Raw genomic sequence first — 22,814 nt, 5'->3', positions numbered from 1 at the left:
GTCTCTTAATAAATCCGATTCTTAAGCGAGACGTCCTCTCGGTTCACGTCAACTGGAAGCTCCCTTTTTCGACAGCACGTCGAGGCAGCACCAGCCCGCCAAAGCCTTAAGCGAGTGAACGGCGGGGACTTTGGGTCTCGTCCAATCAGAGCACAGCAGCCCCGAGTCTCGTCCAATGGGAAGGCCGGGCGTGCAGGTGGTTGCGCTGTTATCAGAGGGCTCCTCGTCACTGGCACGGAGAGTCCACGCACGGTTCTCATGAAAAGCTGCGAAAAACATCTCCACACTTCGTGCGACTTTGGCGCCCGGGGAGACATCTTGGAGAAGGAGCGAGAAGAAGTTTCCGGGATAACTCCATTGACTTTTTCTGCTGGTTTGGATCCGAGCGAGAGCGGCGGTTCATGTTGACAAATGTTAGCGGTGGGGCAGATGGAGGCTAACCGGCAGAGTGCTTTCGTCCTGGGCAGCACCCCGCTGGCGGCGTTGCACAACATGACCGAGATGAAGACGTCCCTCTTCCCGTACGCGCTGCAGCAGAGCCCGGCGGCCTTCAAGGCGCCGCCGCTCTCCGGCCTCAACTCGCAGCTCTCCGGGGCCACCCCGCACGGAATAAGCGACATCCTGGGGAGACCCATCGCCACGGCCGGGCAGCTGCTGTCCGGCTTCCCCAGGATCAACGGCCTGGCCACCAGCGCCGCGGCGGCCGCGGCCGGGATGTACTTCGGCCCGGCCGTGTCCCGGTACCCCAAGCCGCTGGCCGAGCTGCCCGGGAGGGCGCCCATCTTCTGGCCGGGGGTGATGCAGGGATCCCCGTGGAGGGACCCGCGTGTGCCGTGTCCGTGTAAGTCCCTTTTTACTCTCTAATTTCAAGTACAATTACTACTTATATAATATAATATAACAAAAATAACAATAATAAAATAGAGCATAAAAAGGGCTGCATTAATTTGTATGGTTGTTTTTTATATATTACATGATAATTTTTTATTTAAATTAATATATTTATATAGGATTGGGTTTAGCTTTTTTTGTTGTGTTTTACTACATTAAAGATATTGAAACGGTCCTTTTATTTTTTTATAATATTAATATAATATGGAAAAAGAAAAATGTTCCATCCAGATGAATTTACACTGCACTTTCATGAAAACATTATTATTATTATTACATTTTCTAACATTAGTTTTAATTTTTTTTAAATTAGACATTATTGTTTTAATTTTTTACATTTGATCCCTGCACATTTGGGTTATTTTTCCATTTTTTACTTTTATTTGGACTTCATTTATTCAATTATTTGCATGCATAATGACTCATCTTTCTCCTGTTTTTTTTTTTTTACAGCTCAGTCGAGTTTAATGGTGGACAAGGATGGCAAGAAGAAACACTCCAGGCCTACTTTTTCTGGACAGCAGATTTTTGCACTGGAAAAAACCTTTGAGCAGACAAAATACCTTGCAGGCCCCGAGAGAGCTCGCTTGGCCTACTCCTTAGGAATGACGGAGAGCCAAGTCAAGGTAAGGACCAAAGACATATGCTTTCCTTTTCCTTTGTTCATTGTGATTATTATGTGGACACGATGAGCATGCTGCGGACTTCCGTTTTTTCCCAGGTCTGGTTCCAGAACCGGAGAACCAAGTGGCGGAAGCGACACGCGGCGGAGATGGCCTCGGCTAAGAAGAAGCACGACTCCGAGACGGAAAAAATGAAGGAGAGTTCGGACAACGAGGAGGACGACGAGTACAACAAACCGCTGGATCCCAACTCGGACGACGAGAAAATCTCGAGACTGTTGAAGAAGCACAAGGCCGGCAGCAATCTGGCGCTGGTCAGCCCCTGTAGCAACAGCTCGGACACTTTGTGATAGCCGCCACCTTTCGAGAAAAGCTACAGTCCGGAGAACTCGCACTCTTTCCGAGCCCATTCCCGCCTGACGTGATCCGGGTGTCCAAGCGCAAGAAGACTCGGACGGACAGACGAGTGGAGTATTACTACGTTTAAAAAAAAACACAAAAAACATTTGTCATTTGCAACGATATGAGCCCGTGTCATTCTGCAGACTTGTTTTCTGGAATATTCATATTCTTTCACGTATGATTTGGACTTAAAAGGACATTTTATGAACGGAACCGACGCTGATCCGGATGTGAATGTTCCATATGTCAGGTGTGAACGGGCTCTGATGCTTTTAAAGCTCAGTTCAAGCAGGGTATCCACTGTCCTAAAAGGCGAGAAAGGAAAAAAAAAAAAAAAAAAAAACATTTAAGGGGTGCGAAAAGTATGATTGTATTGTATATATTTTTTACAGAATAACTTATGTTGGGGGTCAAGACTTTTCTCCCATCCTCCACGCAGCCCTGACGCGCTTACTTCCTGGCAAACACACCCGATGCTTCATTTCTACTCCTGACTGCTATTCCTTTTTCAGTCTGCACACACTTCCGATGCTGTAAATATGCCCTGTAAAAAAAAAAAAACAAACAAATGTAATTGACACTACACTTGGAAGAGTTTTTTTTTTTTGTTGCTTTTAAAGAGTATTATTGCTTTCAGGGAGGTTATAGAGGAAGGAAAAAAAACACTTTGTATAATGAATAAATTATTTAACAAACATTTCTTTTATGGTTTCTGTCTTAATGTATGGGCTTAATATAAATTAAAGACAAATTCATCACATTCCTGAATGTCATTATTAGTGATACACACTTATATTATATTTAATTATTTCCTTTCATAATGTCAACTTTTTAATTTATAGGCTCTTAATCAGGCGGGTTTTTTCACCTCATACAAAAAAAAATCAAAGGCCACTTTAATATTTTTATTATTTTTTTAAAAAATAAACAGCAAAAAAAAAGTTCATATATTAAAAGTCAAAGCTTTGTGTTATTATTAACATTTCAGGTAAAAATTTTAATTTTTAACATTGTGCCTTTTTGCTCAACTTTTCCCAATTTGCGGTTTTTTTTCGTGTGTGTTTAATTTTATTTCAATGACAGCTAATGGCATCTTGGGCCACACTTTGGACACCCTTATCTTAACATGTCTACTTTTAAATGACTATATGTATATACATAATATAAGGTTACGTGTTTGGGGGGGGGAGAAAATGCTAAACTTAACAAAAGCAAATAAAAATGTAATAAAAAAAAACACACTAAAAACATAATTGCAAAACTAATTGATTTAAATGATTAAATAACCATATTTAATACATATTGTTCTATTAATAATAATGCACTCATCATTGATTATATATATATTATATATATACGTATATATGAATATTTTTTTTAAAAAGATGGCATGACTTAAGCGAGGCCTGTTTGTAATGCGCCCCCTCCGTTCGTCAGATGGTACTGCATCTTTTATTCGTCATGTCAAGTGGAGCTTTATGCAACATTTGTAAAGATAATAATTTGAGGACGCCGTGTAAAACACGACATTTTGCATTTCTAGAAATAATATAACACTGCTACTATTATTAGAAAATAAACAAATTGGTATTGTACAGTAATTTCAGCTCTTTTTTTTGTAGTGCAAAGTTAATTTTCTGAATTTTCGTTCACTAAGAAGTTGAATTTTACAATATTTTAAGAATATTAGAACAAAAGAGTACTGACAAAGATGCGTTGAGTTCTAATGTTGTTTATTGCTTGACAACTGCATCACCTATAAAGGCCGGGCCGTCCACAGAGGCTGTACAATAAAATCTCTATTTGCTTTTTAGAAGATGGAGTGAAGGAAAAACTGCGGCTTATATTCCTAAAGTCAACTCACAATGAGCAGCAGGAACAAAACAACAACAACGATAACAACAACAACAAAAAAAAAATAACAACAACCTGTTTGGCTTCTTTCAACACACACAAAAACATCAATTCTGCAGCAGGCACAAAATCATTTTGCTGTGATTTCGATTAAAAAAAAAAACAAAAATGATCATCAGCTGATGTGTAGTGTCGTAAATTCAATCCATAAAAACAAAACAGCCTTTTTCCAGCCATTTTTTTTTTTTTTTGCACTGAAGGCTGCTGCAGGCTACATGGAACGCAAATAAAAGCAAATTCTCTTAGAGTTGTTTTTTTTTTTTTTTAAACACATCCTTATAATTTTCACACTTCATTTCTGTATACTTGGCACCATAATGCAGTAACAAAATCGGCAAAAAAAAAAAAAAAGATATTTTAAAGGATACCCACGCCTATCTAAAATATGACATTCAGAACCATAATATTATTAAGTAGAAATAAGTTAAAGAATAAGGTGAGGGTGCTATATATATATATGTATATATATATATATATATATGAAGTCTTATACACTTTTCATGGTCTATGGCACGGCTTAAAACATTCTTGGCTAGGCAATAAATCACCGCGGCTGGACGCTCTCTCCACCCAAAAGGTCATCATGGTTGCGAGGATCTCCCAAACACACTCCAGCATTTTGGTAAGAAGATTTATAAATTATGTCTTTAAAAAGTACAGCGTACAAAATGGGACTCAAATGATGTGTTAGGCAGAAAAAAAAAAAAATATATATATATAAGACACAAATGAAATGAAAAAAGAAGAGCAGTAAAAGCGGCGCCAACTCTCATGTTATAGAAATAAACTTAACAATATCGACATAAGTTGTTTTGCATTGCACGTATTTGTCTTTAAATTGTCTTATACTGTGTGGACAAGGGATGTAGTATTTAGCAGGACTGTTTTTTTTTTTGTTTTTTTTTTGTGTAGATAATTAGCGTTTCAAGGCCCAATCCCGTGCGTCCATCCTGTTCATTTTGCTTTCTCCAAGTGGAGGTCTTGGGGTTTGGGGATTGGGAGGGGGTTGCATGGCAACGGTGAGGTCAGCGATGTGTGTCTTGTCTGGAGCCGGGCCCTCGCTCTCGGGTGCTGGTCCACATTTCAACAAGTGTTTTATGGAGAGAGAGGGGGGGGGGGGGGGGGGGGAGGAAAAAAAATAGGGTAGTTTGAATTGAATGAGGTGTGGGGACGACTGGTCAGCACTGCTGGAAAGTTTCTATAGGTTCTTCTTCAGTGTACGCTTGTGCAAAGTGTGTGTGTGTTTGTGTGTGTGTGTGTGTTTGTGTGTGTTTCTCCTGGTGTTCTCACAGAGGCGCTTCACAGAATATATTCTCCCCCCTTTGGCAACAATTCCCTGAGGGGCAAAAGAAAGGAAAAATTTCAGCCTTTTTACATGTTTTTTTTTTTTACATGTTGTAAAGAAGTCGTTAATGTACAGTAGTCCCTCGTTAATGGCGAATAACTGGTTCCAGACGCGACCGTAATTAGAGCATAGAAAACATGATTATGACCTTCTAAATATGTTTTTTTTTAACATGATTAGAGGTGTCTATGGACATAAAATAACACCCCATAGTCATATTTAAGCCTTTTTACATGATTTTTTTTACATGTTGTAAAGAAGTCGTTAATATACAGTAGTCCCTCGTTAATGGCGACTAACTGGTTCCAGACTTGACCGTAATTAGTGAATTAGAGCATTAAAAACATGATTAGGACCTTCTAAATATGTTTTTTTGTAACATGATTAGAGGTGTCTATAGACATAAAAAAAACACCCCATAGTCATATTTAAGCCTTTTTACATGTTTTTTTTTTTTACATGTTGTAAAGAAGTCGTTAATGTACAGTAGTCCCTCGTTAATGGCGGCTAACTGGTTCCAGACCCGACCGTAATTAGAGCATAGAAAACATGATTAGGACCTTCTAAATATGTTTTTTTAACATGATTAGAGGTGTCTATGGACATAAAATAACACCCCATAGTCATATTTAAGCCTTTTTACATGATTTTTTTTTTTACATGTTGTAAAGAAGTCGTTAATGTACAGTAGTCTCGTTAATGGCGACTAACTGGTTCCAGACCCGACCGTAATTAGTGAATTAGAGCATAGAAAACATGATTAGGACCTTCTAAATATGTTTTTTTTTAACATGATTAGAGGTGTCTATTGACATAAAATAACACCCCATAGTCATATTTAAGCCTTTTTAAATGTTTGGTTTTTTTTACATGTTGTAAAGAAGTCGTTAATATACAGTAGTCCCTCGTTAATGGTGGCTAACTGGTTCCAGACTCGACCGTAATTAGTGAATTAGAGCATAAAAAACATGATTACGAACTTCTAAATATGTTTTTTTAACATGATTAGAGGTGTCTATAGACATAAAAAAACACCCCATAGTCATATTTAAGCCTTTTTACATGTTTTTTTTTTTACATGTTGTAAAGAAGTCATTAATATACAGTAGTCCCTCGTTAATGGCGGCTAACTGGTTCCAGACCCGACCATAATTAGAGCATAGAAAACATGATTAGGACCTTCTAAATATGTTTTTTTTAAACATGATTAGAGGTGTCTATGGACATAAAATAACACCCCATAGTCATATTTAAGCCTTTTTACATGATTTTTTTTAACATGTTGTAAAGAAGTCGTTAATATACAGTAGTCCCTCGTTAATGGTGACTAACTGGTTCCAGACTTGACCGTAATTAGTGAATTTAGAGCATAGAAAACATGATTAGGACCTTCTAAATATGTTTTTTTTTTTAACATGATTAGAGGTGTCTATGGACATAAAAAAAACACCCCATAGTCATATTTCAGCCTTTTTACATGTTTTTTAAGTCGTTAATATATAGTAGTCCCTCGTTAATTCGCGGCTAACTGGTTCTTCTAAACTTCTAAAGATGTTTTTTTTTTTTTACATGATTAGAGGCGTCTATAGACATAAAATAACACCCCATAATCATATTTACACTTTTATCAGCAAATAGAGTAGACATAATAAAAACAAAACAATAATATTGACTCATCTGTGTTAGCATTGGGAGAGTCAAACCAAGCACGAGTACTTGAACGCATCTTCTGATTGTCTTATAATAATAATAATAATAATAATAATATGACATTGTCAACCACAAAACATTTAAAGGGGACCCGTTATGCTAATTTTCAGCACTTTGCATTGAGTTGTGGGAGCTTTCTAGAGCTTCCAGAATCTGCACCTATTCCAGCTGTTTCATTTATTCCACTCCCGGGTCCCTCATCTATTGGTACGGCAACTCCGCTGTGATTGGTCAAAGAGCTGCAAGGACTTCTGGATACTACTATGTCCGTGTTTACTGAACGCAGGAAATCTTCAGCCCATATAAGGAAGTCCGGATCGCGTCGATGTCAGTTGTCAGTTGACTGTTGTAAAATTGTCACCTTTTTTTCAGAAAATGTAATTTTTTTTTGTAATTTTATTTTTTTTCCCTACTATTTCAGCATTGCCTTTCATAGTACAATGAGTTATTATTTTTTATTCTTTTTTTTTAGTGTTAGCTAAAACGGCGTAAACCTGATTATCTGATGCTTTGGCATCATTTAACACGAGAATACGACATTTTAACAACGTTTATACGTCAGAAAAGTTGAACGCTAGTTCTACGCTAGTAAAATGACATTATTTTTCCTCATATATTATACAGTTGACTGTTGTAAAATTGTCATCTTCTTTTCATAAAATGTACTTTTTTTTGTCATTTTATTTTTTTCCCTACTATTTCAGCATTGCCTTTCATAGTACAATGAGTTATTATTATTATTATTATTTTTTTTAGTGTTAGATAAAACGGCGTAAACCTGATTATCGGATGCTTCGGCATCATTTAACACGAGAATACGACATTCTAACAACGTTTATACGTCAGAAAAGTTGAACGCTAGTTCTACGCTAGTAAAATGACATTATTTTTCCTCATATATTATACAGTTGACTGTTGTAAAATTGTCATCTTTTTTTCATAAAATGTAATTTTTTTTGTCATTTTATTTTTTCCCCCTACTATTTCAGCGTTGTCTCTCGTAGTACAATGATTTATTATTATTATTATTATTTTTTTTTTTTTAGTGTTGGATAAAACGGCGTAAACCTGATTATCTGATGCTTTGGCATCATTTAACACGAGAATACAACATTCTAACTTTATTGTATTTGGAAAAAAATACGCTAAAGTGAAGGCGCATCATCGGAAGCGCAAAGTGACGAGGTGCGCCTGTATACAGATGTGATCATTCAATCATTCAAAACGAGTTGAAGCTCATGTTTGTGAGTAAACGTCTTAAAATGACTGCAGCATTTTAAGCAAATAGCAGACATGACGTGTGAACATGTCACACCATATGGACAAAAGTATTGGAACGCACCCCCATTTATGAGATCACCAATGACAGGACGATTCAAACAGTAAAGTGACGTCTATTGAAATAAATTTTCTGTATGATTCCTATGTTGGAAAAAAAAATACTTTATGTCAATATCACATCAAAATGGCGTCTGAGTTGGATCAATGCCGCTTGCTAGTTTGTTATAATATATGAAATATGATATATTTATTATGCACCGCCGTTTTCTACAGACAATTTAAGACTAACATCGTTATTATTGCTTGAAATTTAATTAGCAGCGGCAGTGCAGTACTGTCCTCATCCTGAAGGGTGCTTGTCACTGCTGTCTTTCCCTTGCAAATAAAAATGAGGCGACGTCACATGACATTTGTAGGGGGGGAGGAGTTAAATATGAACGCCGAAGCATAACAAAACCTTGCCATTGTGTCTCAATTTGCACACTTGCACACTTAAGTGTGCCAAGGGCAGACGCGTCCATGCTTTTGTCCATATAAAGTACGTAGTACACTTCAAATGTGATTAAGTGTGCTCAAAAGTGATAGAAACTCAAACAATGATGAATAATAAAGAAAGAAAGAATGAATATTTACCACGAACGACATCACTGCACCACACAACACTTGTGCTTATTTGCATTAGGTTTACCTGCCCCCGCTGCTATTCGGAAGGACAGGAAGACAGGCTGGCGGGGGGGGGGGGGAGAGACAAATCAGAGTTAGAAAATGTAAAAAAACAGAAGAAAGCAGTTCCTGCAGACTTGATTATTAATGCCCTGCTTGACAAGTGGAAGCCGCCATTGGCGCGGCGCGACACAGAGGTTAAACTCACATACCAGAGGCCGTGTGTTTTGGAGCCCCGGCGCTAAACTATACGGGACATTTTTTTTTTTAAACATAGCCAGCTGGGATTTTAGCACCCGTGTGCGGCTGGGAAGTGAAGGCTGCCGCAGTATGTGCCGGGCGAGCCGGGGGTCACCTCGCACGCACACGCCAGCGCCGATGTCGCACCGAGTCATGATGAAAGACCTGACTTGAGGCGCCTCTCTTTCAGCGCCAGATCCGATGTCTGACACGGCGCACACTGAGGCGACACTGTTTAACGCTTCGTGGGTGGGAGTTGGGGGGGCGGGGCTCATTTGCAATACATTTGTTAGTGATGCTGTACGTGCGTCATCAGCATCATCGCTACCGAGGAACGTTTTCCCACCGAGAGCCACAAGGATGCGCATGTAGATATTCTACATAGAGATGTTTATTTTTCATAATAATGCGATTTAAATGGGATGACTTACAATTTAATAAATTTTTTATTAATCACAGCATTGTTAGTGTACTATAAAAATATTTTTTTTCTTTAATATTTCTACTCTATGCTAATAAAATGACATTATTTTTCCTCATATTATACAGTTGACTCTGGTAAAATTGTCACTTTTTTCTCATAAAGTGTGTTTTTTATCGTTTTATTTTTTTTCCTACTATTTCAGCTTTCCCTCTAATAGTACAATTACTTTATCATCATAATATTTTATATTTTAAATTTTTCTGTGACCTAATTTTTCTAAAACTTTTGTTTTACATTGTATTCTTTTCTATTTTAAACAACAAAAATTACATTTCCTCATATTAAACTAAACTAAATTAAACTAAATTATTATTGTGAAATTATTTATTTTTCCTGCTACGTTACAATTTTTTGTTTTTATATATTTTTATTTATTTATTTATTTATATCAAGAATTTTCTCTTAATATTTTGACTTTATTCTTCTTACACTTTATTCTTACTATACTACACATTTTTCATTTTTTGCTGCTTCTTTTTAATTGATATTTTTGTGCTGCATTATTTATTGATGTATTTATTTATTGATGTATTTATTTATTTATACCAACAATTTTCTCTTAATATTTTGACTTCATTCTTGTAAAGATACTACACATTTTTCATTTTTTTTGCTGCTTCTTTTTAAATGATATTTTTGTGCAGCATTATTTATTAATTTATTTATATCAAGAATTTTCTCTTCATATTTTGACTTTATTCTTGTAAATGTACTACAATTTTTTCATTTTTTTGCTGCTTCTTTTTAAATGATATTTATGTACTGCATTATTTATTTATGTATTTATTTATATCAAGAATTTTCTCTTAATATTTTGACTTTATTATTGTAAATGTACTACACATTTTTCATTGTTTTTGCTGCTTCTTTTTAAATGATATTTTTGTGCTGCATTATTTCTTCATGTATTTATTTCTTTATGTATTTATTTATTTACATCAAGATTTTTCTCCTAATATTTTGACTTTATTCTTGTAAATGTACTACGCATTTTTCATTTTTTTTGCTGCTTCTTTTTAAATGATATTTTTGTGCCGCATTATTTATTAATTTATTTATTTAAAGAATTTTCTCTTAATATTTTGACTTTATTCTTGTAAATGTACTACACATTTTTCATTTTTTTGCTGCTTCTTTTTAAATTATATTTTGTGCTGCATTATTTATTTATGCATTTATTTATTTATATCAAGACTTTTCTCTTAATATTTTGACTTTATTCTTGTAAATGTACTACACATTTTTCATTTTTTTGCTGCTTCATTTTAAATGATATTTTTGTGCTGCATTATTTATTAATTTATTTATATCAAGAATTTTCTCTTAATATTTTGACTTTATTCTTGTAAATGTACTACACATTTTTTTTAATTTTTTTGGTGCTTCTTTTTAAATGATATGTATGTACTGCATTATTTATTTATGTATTTATTTATTTATATCAAGAATTTTCTCTTAATATTTTGACTTTATTATTGTAAATGTACTACAAATTTTCAATTTTTTTGCTGCTTTTTTTTTAAATGATATTTTGTGCTGCAGCCTCACTGGAAGCCCTGAGCTGATCAACAACATGTACGTATACAGTCGGCCATGTAACCATAGCAACCTGGATGCAATTTGTACACTGTAAAATGTAGCAGAAATTCACTATACACAAAAACAGTACTTTTTTTTATTTCCTTTCATTTAAGGCATCGGCCCCAACGGCCATTTTAATAAATCAGTGTTTTATTCCGCCATGAATACGTTTGGACCTTCCAAGTTCGTAGGATAGACGGCAACATAATTTTTTTTGCTGATTTTTTGTCTCCCACAGCGTCCACAGCATCCAAGTGTCACAGTCAACTATGCAAATTAAATGATGACATCATCAAGTGCTCCCAACCTATCACCACAAATACATTGCGGTCCTGTGGGAACCTGTAAATACAAATATAGCTTACCTGCAGGTTGAATATGAAGTTCACACACACTCTAATGAAATAATAACCAATTTCAATATGAAAAGGAGAAGTTACACTAAATTTCTACTCAAAATGTAATACGTTAAATTTACTAAATCATTAAAAAATTGAAAAATATAAGTTTTTGCACCCCCATGAAAGTATCCTTAATAGGAACCCATTTTAAAATGTATTACCGAATCCAACTAAATAAATAGAAAAGAAATAATCTTGGTGCTGTACTCATAATAATAATAATAATCATAATAATAATCTATATATATCATTTTTATTTATGTTTTTATTACACTTAAAAGTCGTAAAAATGGCTTGCTCTATAAAAGCATCTTCACTCTTTAAAGACGTATTGGCTCATGTCCTTGTTCTCCTTGTGTGTTTTTGGGTAGGCTCCAGCATGCCCCCACCCTGAGACCCCAGTGAGGATAAGCGGCCTAGAAAATGCATGTATATGGATGGCTGATGGTGTTTTTGGAGTTTGGTTTTGGATCCTGCAGCAACATTTTAATGATTTAATTATCAAAATGTTCCTGTTGCATGTGTTTTATGGTAGTTTAAGATTATTTCTGTGTTTGGAGTGTTGCATCATATACATGATGTACGCACGCACGGAGTCCACTGGTGTTACCTTGTGGTCCCCCATGCAGACGCTGGGTCCGATGTTATCGTAGATTAGAGACTTCTCCTCGTTTTCTGGCTGCAAACATAAAAAGAAAGAACAGCAGGCGCTTACATGACGATCTGCCTACACGTGTACACACCAAACACAGCAGCCATGTTGTTCTACACGCCATCCGTACGGTCAGCCATTTTGCCAGCGTCATTAAACACAACAATTAACAGGATGAAGTACCTGTTGCTTACCGTTGCCCCAGCGGCGTATCTTATCTTATCTCATACCAGATGCAAGCATTTGGCAGAATATGCATGGTATGGCCTGTATATACGTTGCCATGGTTACACAGCATGTTACCAAAATAAATAGGGCTTCCTCCCCATCAAGACCTACATGACATAATATTAATACAGCAGGACACTACCCACCCAAGATCAACACCTAAATAAAATAAAATAACGAATAATTATTATAATTATATAATTTATTAAATAATAAAAAATAATAAAAATATAATAATAATAATAAAATAACAAATAATTATTATAATTATATAATTTATTAAATACTAAAAAAATAATAAAAATATAATAATAATAATAAAATAAAATAACAAATAATTATTATAATTATATAATTTATTAAATAATAATAATAATAATGTATAATAATAATATACTACTAATTATAATATAATAACATTTTTTATAATAATAAAAATAAAATCAAAAATATAATAATAATAAAATACAAAATAATGTATAATAATAATATACTACTAATAATAATATAATATTTTTTATAATAATAAAAATACAATAAAATAAAATAAAAACGAATAATTATTATAATTATATAATTAATTAAATAATAAATAATAATAACAATATAATAATAATAAAATATAAAATAATGTATAATAATATACTACTAATTATAATATAATAATATTTTTCATAATAATAAAAATAAAATAAAAAATATAATAATAATAATAAAATATAAAATAATGTATAATAATAATATACTACTACTAATAATATATTATTGTTTATAATAATAAAAATACAATAAAATAAAAACTAATAATTATTATAATTATATAATTAATTAAATAATAAATAATAATAACAATATAATACTAATAAAACATAAAATAATGTATAATAATAATATACTAATAATAATAATAATATAATAATATTTTTTATAATAATAAAAATAAAATAAAATAAAAGTATGGGGAATACTAAGGCTTTGCTTGCAGGCCCATATAAATAATAAATTCTGGACACTGGATGAAAAAAAAGCTGTTCAAACTGTCCAAAAAATAGATAAAGCTATCACGCAGGTGATAGTCATATAAAAAAAAAGTTAATAGAACAGATTTACTTCCTCACATAACTTTAAAAACATCAAGTTCTTTGAGTGAAACTCTTGTGGTTGAATCCACTGAGCTGAAAACACCTTTTTTCCGATCCACTTTCAAACCCGTGAAGCGTGATGAAAAGCAGGAGTCATTTATAAAGTGCGTGTTTTGCCTCCAAAGCATCCGAGCGCCTATCTGAGGGAATCTGGTGTTCAAATTTCGCTTTGTGCACACAAAGGAGCCGCTTCCCGTGCAAGACGTCTATCTGCAGCCCGGAGAATAAATCACACTTGTCTGGTCGAACTAAAGAGTTTTTAAATGGCCGACAGTGCCCTCGTACACACACACACACACACGTATGTCGGCACGCACACGCTCCTGCCATGGTGAGCTGCACCGGCGGTTCAGAAGAAAGAGACAGAGAGCTTGAGAATGAACCATAAAGCCAAATCCAAATTAACTTCAGACCAATCCTGCAACGGAGCGGGGTCAGCACGCACAACGGCGCCACCTCCCGCTACCTTTTTCTAGCGGGCCATGCACCGGCACCTCCCTATACGTCTGCGAGCCGGGCCGTGATCCGCTTGCCTCCCGAAGCCCGCCGATACATTCATCAAACGCACACTTGATCATTTACAAAGGCGGTATAAAATTGCGGATTTTCAGGCTGCGTAATCTTTAGACAGATAAACAAATTACCCGAGGCCCTCCAGCAGAGGAGGAGCGCTCGCTCGGCTAAACATTCATTACCGCTGCTCCCGGAGCTGGTGCCGCGCCGCACAGCCAGCAGGCAACCTTTGGCGTGTTAGGGCTCGGCAAGCAGAAAATAACATGATGGCGAGTTAACCGACCGTGCCATGATAGATGACGCCGCACGCCGGCCTGTTTACAAGACCATGTCTCGACAATCTGTAACGCTCAGAGGCGGGCGGCGGGTGCTCAGTGAATCATCGGCCAATCTGTGGACACACTAACTGCCCTCCGCATTACCGGCAATTAGCTTTTGCTCCGAGGACGGAGAGCAAACAGGCGTCCAGATGCGTGGATGCCAATCTTTTAGACCGTTGGTGGCTGCTCTTCGCAGTGGATCCGCGCACTTTGGTGATTCAACGTTGGCTGATTTTTAAAAATACTTCTTTTATTTTGATTTGATTGAGTAAGGAAGTCAAACGATGCACAACGATGAGCCAATTCAAGAAACAATACAAGCAGTTGATGTTTGCTAAATACAAGGATGAAGAGTCTTGAACCAGTCATGATGTGCTATATATATCACTATATTGATACTTACTATGGTACCCATTATGGCATTGGATGCTCATATCACCGAGTACTTCGGTACGGGACAAAAAAAAAAAAAAAAAAATTAAAAACTAAATTTTTTTTAATAAAAATGAAATTAAAATAATTTAATAAATTTATAAATAAAATAAATTTGCTAAATACAACCAGTCATAATGTGCTATATATATATCACTATATTGACACTTACTATGGTACCCATTATGTCATTGGATGCTCATATCACCTCCTACTTTGGTACGTGACAAAAAAAAAAAATTAAAAAAAATTTAAAAACTAAATTTTTTTTAATAAAAATTAAATTAAAACAATTTTATAAATTTATAAATAAAATAAATTTGCTAAATACAAGGATGAAGAGTCTTGAACCAGTCATAATGTGCTATATATCTCTTACTATGGTTACTATGGTACCCATTATGTCATTGGATGCTCATATCACCTCCTACTTTGGTACATGACAAAAAAAAAATCAAATTTAAAAAATAAAAAAATATATATTTAATTTAAAAAACATTCAAAATTAAAAATAAATAAAAATTAATAAAAATGAATTTAAAAAACTTCATACACCTCGTACTTCAGTACGTGACAAAAACTAAAAAAAAACTAAAAAAAAAAAAAAACTTTAACTATATTAGGAAAGCAGGAAGTGAACAAATGTAACAGTTACTGATTGTAAAAGTACCAGATGAAGGGGTAGGATTTAATAAGCTTTGCTTCTTCCTACTCCTTTTGGACATGTGGAACTGGGAACTGATTATGGGATGCACTCAATTGGAATCTGATGCATGTTCAAATGAAATAAAACCATTACCATTACATTACAATTTGAATTTTGGATGTCTAAACGTCCCAAAAAATCAAAGAAAAAACAACCCATTTGAATACAGTATATACTAAGATATTTTATTTGTATTTAAATTAAAAAAATCAGAAAATCCATTATTAGAAAATGAATGCATTCATGCTTCACTGTTCATGTTTCTTCCTGAAAGTGTTGCAATTTCCTTGAACGCATCATGTTTGGATGGAGTGCCTAGCATCAACAGTCGCTTTGTGTGAAAATATAGCCATTTTTGCGGGTGGATCGTTAACGGCAGTCCCTCGTTTTTATTTATTCCTTAATTATAAACAAAATATGTTCATAGAAAAACCTGTTTTTAACCTTTGAAATATGCTTTTAAAGATGACTAGAGCCCTCTAGACATGAAATAACAGCCCTATAGTCACCTCTTTACTTGTTTTACCCAATATAGTAGACATAATAACAGAAAATGATGCTAGCCGTGAATGCGTATATGCTAGCCAAGATGAGTGGGGGTTGGAAGAGGAAGTACTGTAACGTCAAGCTTTCAGAGTTTGTAATTTATATTACAGATTAATGTGCCTGCTGTTTTGGCAGTCAGGTTTGGTGCTTGTGTATCCACCTCACCCAACATTACGGTAAAATGACAAGTGTAGAATACTACGTATGATATATTTAGATTTTTGTGAATTTATGTTCGAAAATGTTGCAAAAAAACAGTGCTACGGTTTGTGGACCAGTTACTCGAGGCTACAGAACGTAACCCCTACAAGAACCGGGGCTCTACTGTACACGACTGTAAGCTAAGTCATTGTTTTAGTGTTGCTTCAGTCACCGGAGGAAGAAAAGCCAGGATGGAATTTGTCATTTGTTGTGAACAAAAGACAGTCAAACTTCCTGAGCGGCTCCCTGCTGGGTGCTGGTCTACAAGCTCTTTCACAGCCCAAAAGCCACCACGGTTGGTTCTCTCCACCCGGATGTGTGCACAGAATGCAACCGCCGGGATCTAAAGCGGCTGGGTTGGATTCTGCTGGTCCACGATTGATTTTGAATGGAAAAACGATCACGTGAGGAAACGAGCCAGTAAACAAATTGAGAGAACAGACTACAGAACAGGTTCAGAGAGGAGGATGCTGTTTGAAGACAAGAGAGGAGGCTGCAAACGATGGTTTTATGAAGAAGACAGGAGGCTGAGGAACTCTATATGTTCTGGGATATATATATACATATACGTACTTGTCCTGGGGACCCCGAGGCTTAGTGCTTCTAAATGAATATTCACAGTCACCTCATCCTACCATCTGTGACGCGATGGAGGGGCAACAGAGTGGATCAAAAACATGGTGCATTTTTTTTTTCTCAAAAAAAAAGAAACAAAAAAACGAAAAAAAACGAAAAAAAATGAAAAAAAAAAACAAAAAAATGAAAAAAAAAACGAAAAAAAAAAAAAAAAAACCCGAAAAAACCGAAAAAAACCCCCCGAAAAAAACGAAAAAAAACCCCCCAAAAAAAAACGAAAAAAAAAAATAAAAATAAAAGAACATCATAGCAACAGTAAAATATTATGGTGGTAGTGTGATGGTCTGGGGCTATATTGCCGCTTCAGGACCTGGAAGACTTGCTGTGATAAATGGAAGCATGAATGTCCGGCCATCTGTTGGTGACCTCAAACTGAACACACCAGCAAGTCCACCTCTGAATGGCTGAAGAAAAACCAAATGAAAAAGAAAAAAACCAAAAAAAACCCATGGTGCAAAGTACCTCCAGTATTTCGAGGTACGATGTGCTCATTAATTGTGCAAAAGGAAATATAAGGAAATATGAAATGAAAAGCTCTGAAGTTGTAAAGAGCTCACCTTTAAGACCAGGTCTCTGGCGGATGAAGACATGAGGATTCGGTCACACCAGGCGGGGCATCTGGTGTTCATGTACTGCTTCCCCTCGTTGCTGTCTTCACTGTACGGGTAACTGTGGTGGGGGGGGGACAAGCCAACACGATGCTTAGTAGACGGTAGAACTACGTTTGTGGGTAGAAGGTGGCAATCAATTGGGTTTTATAGAGAACCGATACACACGGTACACGGTACGGTACTTTAACTCTCAAAATCAGTCAATGTTGTCGCCTTTTGTTCTACGCATTTTATTCCTTGATGTGCAATTTTATATGGATTTGTAACAAAATTTGAACATTTCGGTTACGTGTTTTTGGTGTAATTCTGTGTAAAACGACAAAATTGAACCCCCCCCCTCATAACATGCTTTTGTGCTTGCAAACACTCTCGTCACCCATCCATTGGGGCCCAAAGGTAAGAGCTTGATATTCTGCTAACTTGTTGATGACATAATGATATCATTTTTCCGTACATAATTTTTTTATATACAAGTTGATTGTCTTACAATTCTACTTTTTTTTTCATTACTTATTAGAATACAACTTTTTTTTTTTTTTTTTTTTTACAAGAATGAAGTCCAAATATTATGAGGAAAAAGTTGTTTTCTACAAGTAACGAGAAAAAAGTTACAATTGTAAGACAATCAAAAAATTATGTATGGAAAAATGATGGTTGTTTTTTTTCTTGTAATTTCGACGTCATTTCCATAATATTATGACTATATATATATATATATATATATATATATATATATATATATATATATATATATATATATATATATATATATATATATATATATATATACATACAGTAAACCTCGGATATATCGGATTCAATTGTTCCCACTGGTTTTGTCCGATATAAGCGAAATCCGTTATATGCGTATACCGGAAAATGTCCGTTTTACGCATATATCGGATTTATATCCGGTATATGCGTAAATGGGATTTTATCCGTTATAAAAAGGCACTTCCTTGACTATGTTTCCAATGTACCTGGACGCGCAGGCAACGCTGCAAACGCTGCAAATGACGTCGTATAGCGGCCTGTCACGATTCGGCGAATCGGAGCGCCACGATGCGGCCGTCCGATATATGCGAGGGAAATTTAATGGAAATGCATTGGAACGGGACTGGAGATTTTGTCCGAAATAGGCGAAATCTGTTATAAAAAATCCGATATATGCAATGAATTTTTATTGGAAATGCATTACAGAAAAAATGTTTTTTTTTTATCTGTCCGTTGTGAGCGAATTTCCGATATATCCGAGTCCGATATATCCGAGGTTTACTGTATATATAAATATTATGACAAAATATGTTCACAGTCACAGCACGAAAAACATGTTTACAATCTTCGAAATATGCTTTTAAAGATGACTAGAGCCCTGTAGACATGAAATAACAGCCCTATATCACTTTTTTACCCAATATAGTAGACATAATAACAGAAAATGATGCTAGCCGTGAATGCGTATATGCTAGCGAAGCCGAGTGGAGGGGTCGGAAGAGGAAGTACTGTAACGTGAAGCTTTCAGAGTTTGTAATTTGACTGTTTTGGCAGTCGGGTTTTGGTGCTTGTGTATCCACCTCACCCAACATTACGGTAAAACGAGTGTACAATATTACGTATGATCCCATCTTGAGCCGTTACATGTTACACAACGTTCATGTTGTTGAATGGTGTAAATGTAGTCATGTGATGTTCTTTAATGTTTACTAAATTAACCGCTGCCATTTGTATTATGCAGATAGTGTAAAATTATGACAGGCGCCTGCCTCTCTTATGCTGGCAATAAGAAATCAAGAAAGTCCATTCATTCATTCATTCATTTTCTACCGCTTTTTCCTCACGAGGGTCGCGGGGGGTGCTGGAGCCTATCCCAGCTGTCTTCGGGCGAGAGGCGGGGTCCACCCTGGACTGGTCGCCAGCCAATCACAGGGCACATATAGACAAACAACCATTCATACTCACATTCATACCTATGGACAATTTGGAGCAGGGGTGGGCAAACTTTTTGACTCGCGGGCCGCATTGATATAACAAAATGTCTGGGGGGGGGGGCAGACTATATTTTACACGTAACAGTCCACCTGGTATTATTGTATCTGTAAAATTGTCATGCAATCTGCTATTATTATTTATTATTTTATATTTATATTTAAATATTTTAAAAATAATAAAATATTATAATAATTAAAATAAAAATAAAATAATAATTATTATATTCTTATTATGTAAAATATGCAAATATAACAATATTATTATATATAATTAATATAATAATTAGCATTAATATAATAAATATAATAATCATAATAGTTATAATAATAATATAGGAATTATTATTTTAATTTTTATTATTATTATGTGCTTGTGTCTCTTTTTTCAGGAGCACTTTGTAAACAACAGACCATGTCAAACAACGAAATTGATACAACTCTCAAAAAGGTTGGCTCAGGCCATGATGCCAGGTTGTATGTTGAGTTTAAATTAAATACTTTTGAAAGATTGGGCGGGCCGTATTCAAACACTTGGCGGGACGGATGTGGCCCCCGGGCCGTAGTTTGCCCACCCCTGATTTGGAGTCACCAATTAACCTAGCATGTTTTTGGGAATGTGGGAGGAAACCGGAGTACCCGGAGAAAACCCACGCATGCACGGGGGAGAACATGCAAACTCCACACAGAGATGCCCGAGGGTGGAATTGAACCCTGGTCTCCTAGCTGTGAGGTCTGCGCGCTAACCACTAGACCGCCGTGCCGCCTCAAGAAAGTCCAATGCATATTAAAATTAGCAGGAATCCATTTCAGCTGCCACCTCTCATAAAGAAAGTCATAAATGTTGGTTATATGACCGAACAGAGCAGAAGAATATTGAAAAAAAAAAGTCATCTGCTTTATGTCACAAACAGATGAAAGTATTTTGAAGAAAACACCAAACAGGAGGTCCATTAGCATGACTAGTCATCTGAGTAATCTGTGGAATCAACACATGCAAACATCTTAATCAAAGCGATATTTCTCTGCCAACTGTGCAGGTCGGCGAAGAGACAGCGAGACACGAAGGAGGAGGGAGGGACGAGCGGAATAACAGCGAGAATGCGAGCAATTTAGGGGGGGGGGGGGGGGGAGACTCAGTCGGCGATATGTATGACTACATCCCTACACAGTCATCAAAAACAGATTAGGTGCGGCGGCAAATGGCCAATAGAGATATAGCGCGCGTCTTGGAACAGCGGGGAACGATCACTCGATTTAAGCGACGGCGAGCGGCTGAGCTGATAAAAGATTTACATTGTTGAGAATTCAATTTGCCCGTTGGGCTCATCAGGCCGCTTCAGATTTACACCCCAGCAATCCAATTTGTTTGCAGGCGCTCATCAGGGCGGAAGGGAAGGCTTACACATTCTGTAATAGCAATCCAATTTGCTCCTTCGCTAGCATGTGCGCTAACTGTAGCAGAACACAATGTCGCTCTTTTTCTTTTTCTCCCAGTCTGGTTTTTCTTACAATAAAATAAACACGCTTGATGGTAGCGCTTCCATTTGTCGGAATATCACAAAAGAACAAAAGTTACAAGATTCGAGATCAGCTTCAAAAATCATAAATCAGTTGATTTTACAGCACAGGATGTCATTTTTTAACTGCACCTGGCAACTTAGTCAAGCAGTGCACTTGAACACTACTGCAAACCACAATAATAAACAATAAAAATTATCAATTTTTGACCGTGTCAATCAAAATGGACCATTATTGGCTTTGTAAAGGTAGAATATTTGACCGTTTTTGGAGTTTTTTGATGTTAAAACAAGTTACTCAAATACTGCGTATTTCAGAAAACAACACATGGAATGATACAGCACTGTACAAGAAACAATGAAGTCTGTAAAATTAAATAATAATAAAAAAATCAAAAAATCGTTACAACTATAATGATGAAAATGGTAATATTAACGATGATTATAATAATGGTGATAATAATAACAATAATAATGGTGATAATGATAAAGATTATAACAATAATGATAATAATGATAATAATTACAATGATAATAATAACAGAGGAAATCTTGCAAAAAAGGGGTAGGCATTTATAAGCTTTTTTGCTTCAGCCTACTCCTTTTGGGCTTGTGATCAGATAGTTGAATACAAATGTAAATAATGGAAAGTTATAAGAAATGCACTGTAATGTTTCATATATTTCCCAAATAAAATATAAAAAAAACAAAAAAAAACAGGTCACTAACTACACATATATAGTATACCAAAGACGTACCTAAACGTTGTTATAATCCAATCCCAACAAGGTATTTATTTATTTATTATTATTATTTTTTCTTTATTTCGAATATGAAAAACATCCAAAGCACAACAAAGCAACCAAAATCAATACAAATAAAAAATACCTATGTATAAATAAACATACATATGTTCAAAAGGGAGTGGGAAGAAGTCAAGACTTATCTAGTCCCAGCCCCCCAACCACCCAGATTCCAACCTCATCCCAACAAAACATATATAATTCCTTTTCTACCAGAATAAAAACCCCACATCCAAGCACCCTCACCCAGTTTGAGGCACCCAACTACGTGCCAAGAGCAACCAGTTCGTTATTACCATCGTATCGTACATCGTCCAGTACCAACACTCCAACTAAACAGTCACCACACCAGACATCACAAGCTAACAAGGATATAAAAACATCACTGTTATTGTACAGTAAACCTTGGATATATTGGATTCAATTGTTCCCACTGGTTTTGTCCGATATAAGCGAAATCCGTTATATGCGTATACCGGAAAATGTCCGTTTTACGCATATATCGGATTTATATCCGGTATATGCGTAAATGGGATTTTATCCGTTATAAAAAGGCACTTCCTTGACTATGTTTCCAATGTACCTGGACGCGCAGGCAACGCTGCAAACGCTGCAAATGACGTCGTATAGCGGCCTGTCACGATTCGGCGAATCGGAGCGCCACGATGCGGCCATCCGATATATGCCAGGGAAATTTAATGGAAATGCATTGGAACGGGACTGGAGATTTTGTCCGAAATAGGCGAAATCCGTTATAAAAAATCCGATATATGCAATGAATTTTTATTGGAAATGCATTACAGAAAAATCGGTTCTTCTTTATCTGTCCGTTGTGAGCGAATTTCCGATATATCCGAGTCCGATATATCCGAGGTTTACTGTATGTGAGAGAAAATAAAATGTATTATTATTATTATCGCTTCCCTCTCAACTTTGCCCGGGTATTACCCAATATAGTACACATAAACTCAGAAAATAAGCCAT

General features: G+C 35.7%; 2 protein-coding genes across 4 annotated transcripts in view; one reads left to right on the top strand and one right to left on the bottom strand.

Moving 5' to 3' along the window:
* The first annotated feature begins 207 nt into the window (after positions 1–207).
* Positions 208–2,639, top strand: nkx6.2 (NK6 homeobox 2). The gene is made up of 3 exons (XM_058049792.1): positions 208–841; positions 1,345–1,517; positions 1,613–2,639. Exons 1-3 carry the CDS (start codon positions 412–414, stop codon positions 1,862–1,864), a joined length of 855 nt encoding a protein of 284 aa, XP_057905775.1. The 5' UTR covers positions 208–411; the 3' UTR covers positions 1,865–2,639.
* A 940-nt stretch (positions 2,640–3,579) lies between these two features.
* LOC131103432 (inositol polyphosphate-5-phosphatase A-like) overlaps positions 3,580–22,814 on the bottom strand; it is a 207,053-nt gene continuing 187,818 nt past the window's right edge. The window contains exons 13-16 of one of the 3 annotated variants that reach the window (XM_058049737.1): positions 17,469–17,580; positions 12,146–12,214; positions 8,855–8,891; positions 3,580–5,166 (exon numbers count right to left, since the gene is read on the bottom strand). In XM_058049737.1, coding sequence (XP_057905720.1) covers positions 5,117–5,166; positions 8,855–8,891; positions 12,146–12,214; positions 17,469–17,580 — 268 coding nt within the window. In that variant the 3' untranslated portion in view covers positions 3,580–5,116. Of the gene's footprint in view, positions 5,167–8,799; positions 8,892–12,145; positions 12,215–17,468; positions 17,581–22,814 lie in introns of all 3 variants that reach the window. The other 2 variants (XM_058049722.1, XM_058049729.1) reach the window with 2 other exon arrangements.

The sequence above is a fragment of the Doryrhamphus excisus genome, chromosome 2 (genome assembly GCF_030265055.1).
Source record: "Doryrhamphus excisus isolate RoL2022-K1 chromosome 2, RoL_Dexc_1.0, whole genome shotgun sequence".
NCBI lineage: Eukaryota > Metazoa > Chordata > Actinopteri > Syngnathiformes > Syngnathidae > Doryrhamphus > Doryrhamphus excisus.
The sequence above is the reverse complement of the archived record's forward strand: the minus strand, read 5'-3'. Positions and strand labels throughout refer to the sequence as shown.

What these genes read in the sequence shown, in the direction of transcription:
- nkx6.2 (XM_058049792.1), top strand. Translation starts at nt 412, where the DNA reads ATGTTAGCGGTGGGGCAGATGGAGGCTAACCGGCAGAGTGCTTTCGTC. An exon ending in CCCGCGTGTGCCGTGTCCGT is followed by an intron (nt 842 to 1,344) that starts GTAAGTCCCTTT and finishes TTTTTTTTACAG; the next exon opens with CTCAGTCGAGTTTAATGGTG. An exon ending in TGACGGAGAGCCAAGTCAAG is followed by an intron (nt 1,518 to 1,612) that starts GTAAGGACCAAA and finishes GTTTTTTCCCAG; the next exon opens with GTCTGGTTCCAGAACCGGAG.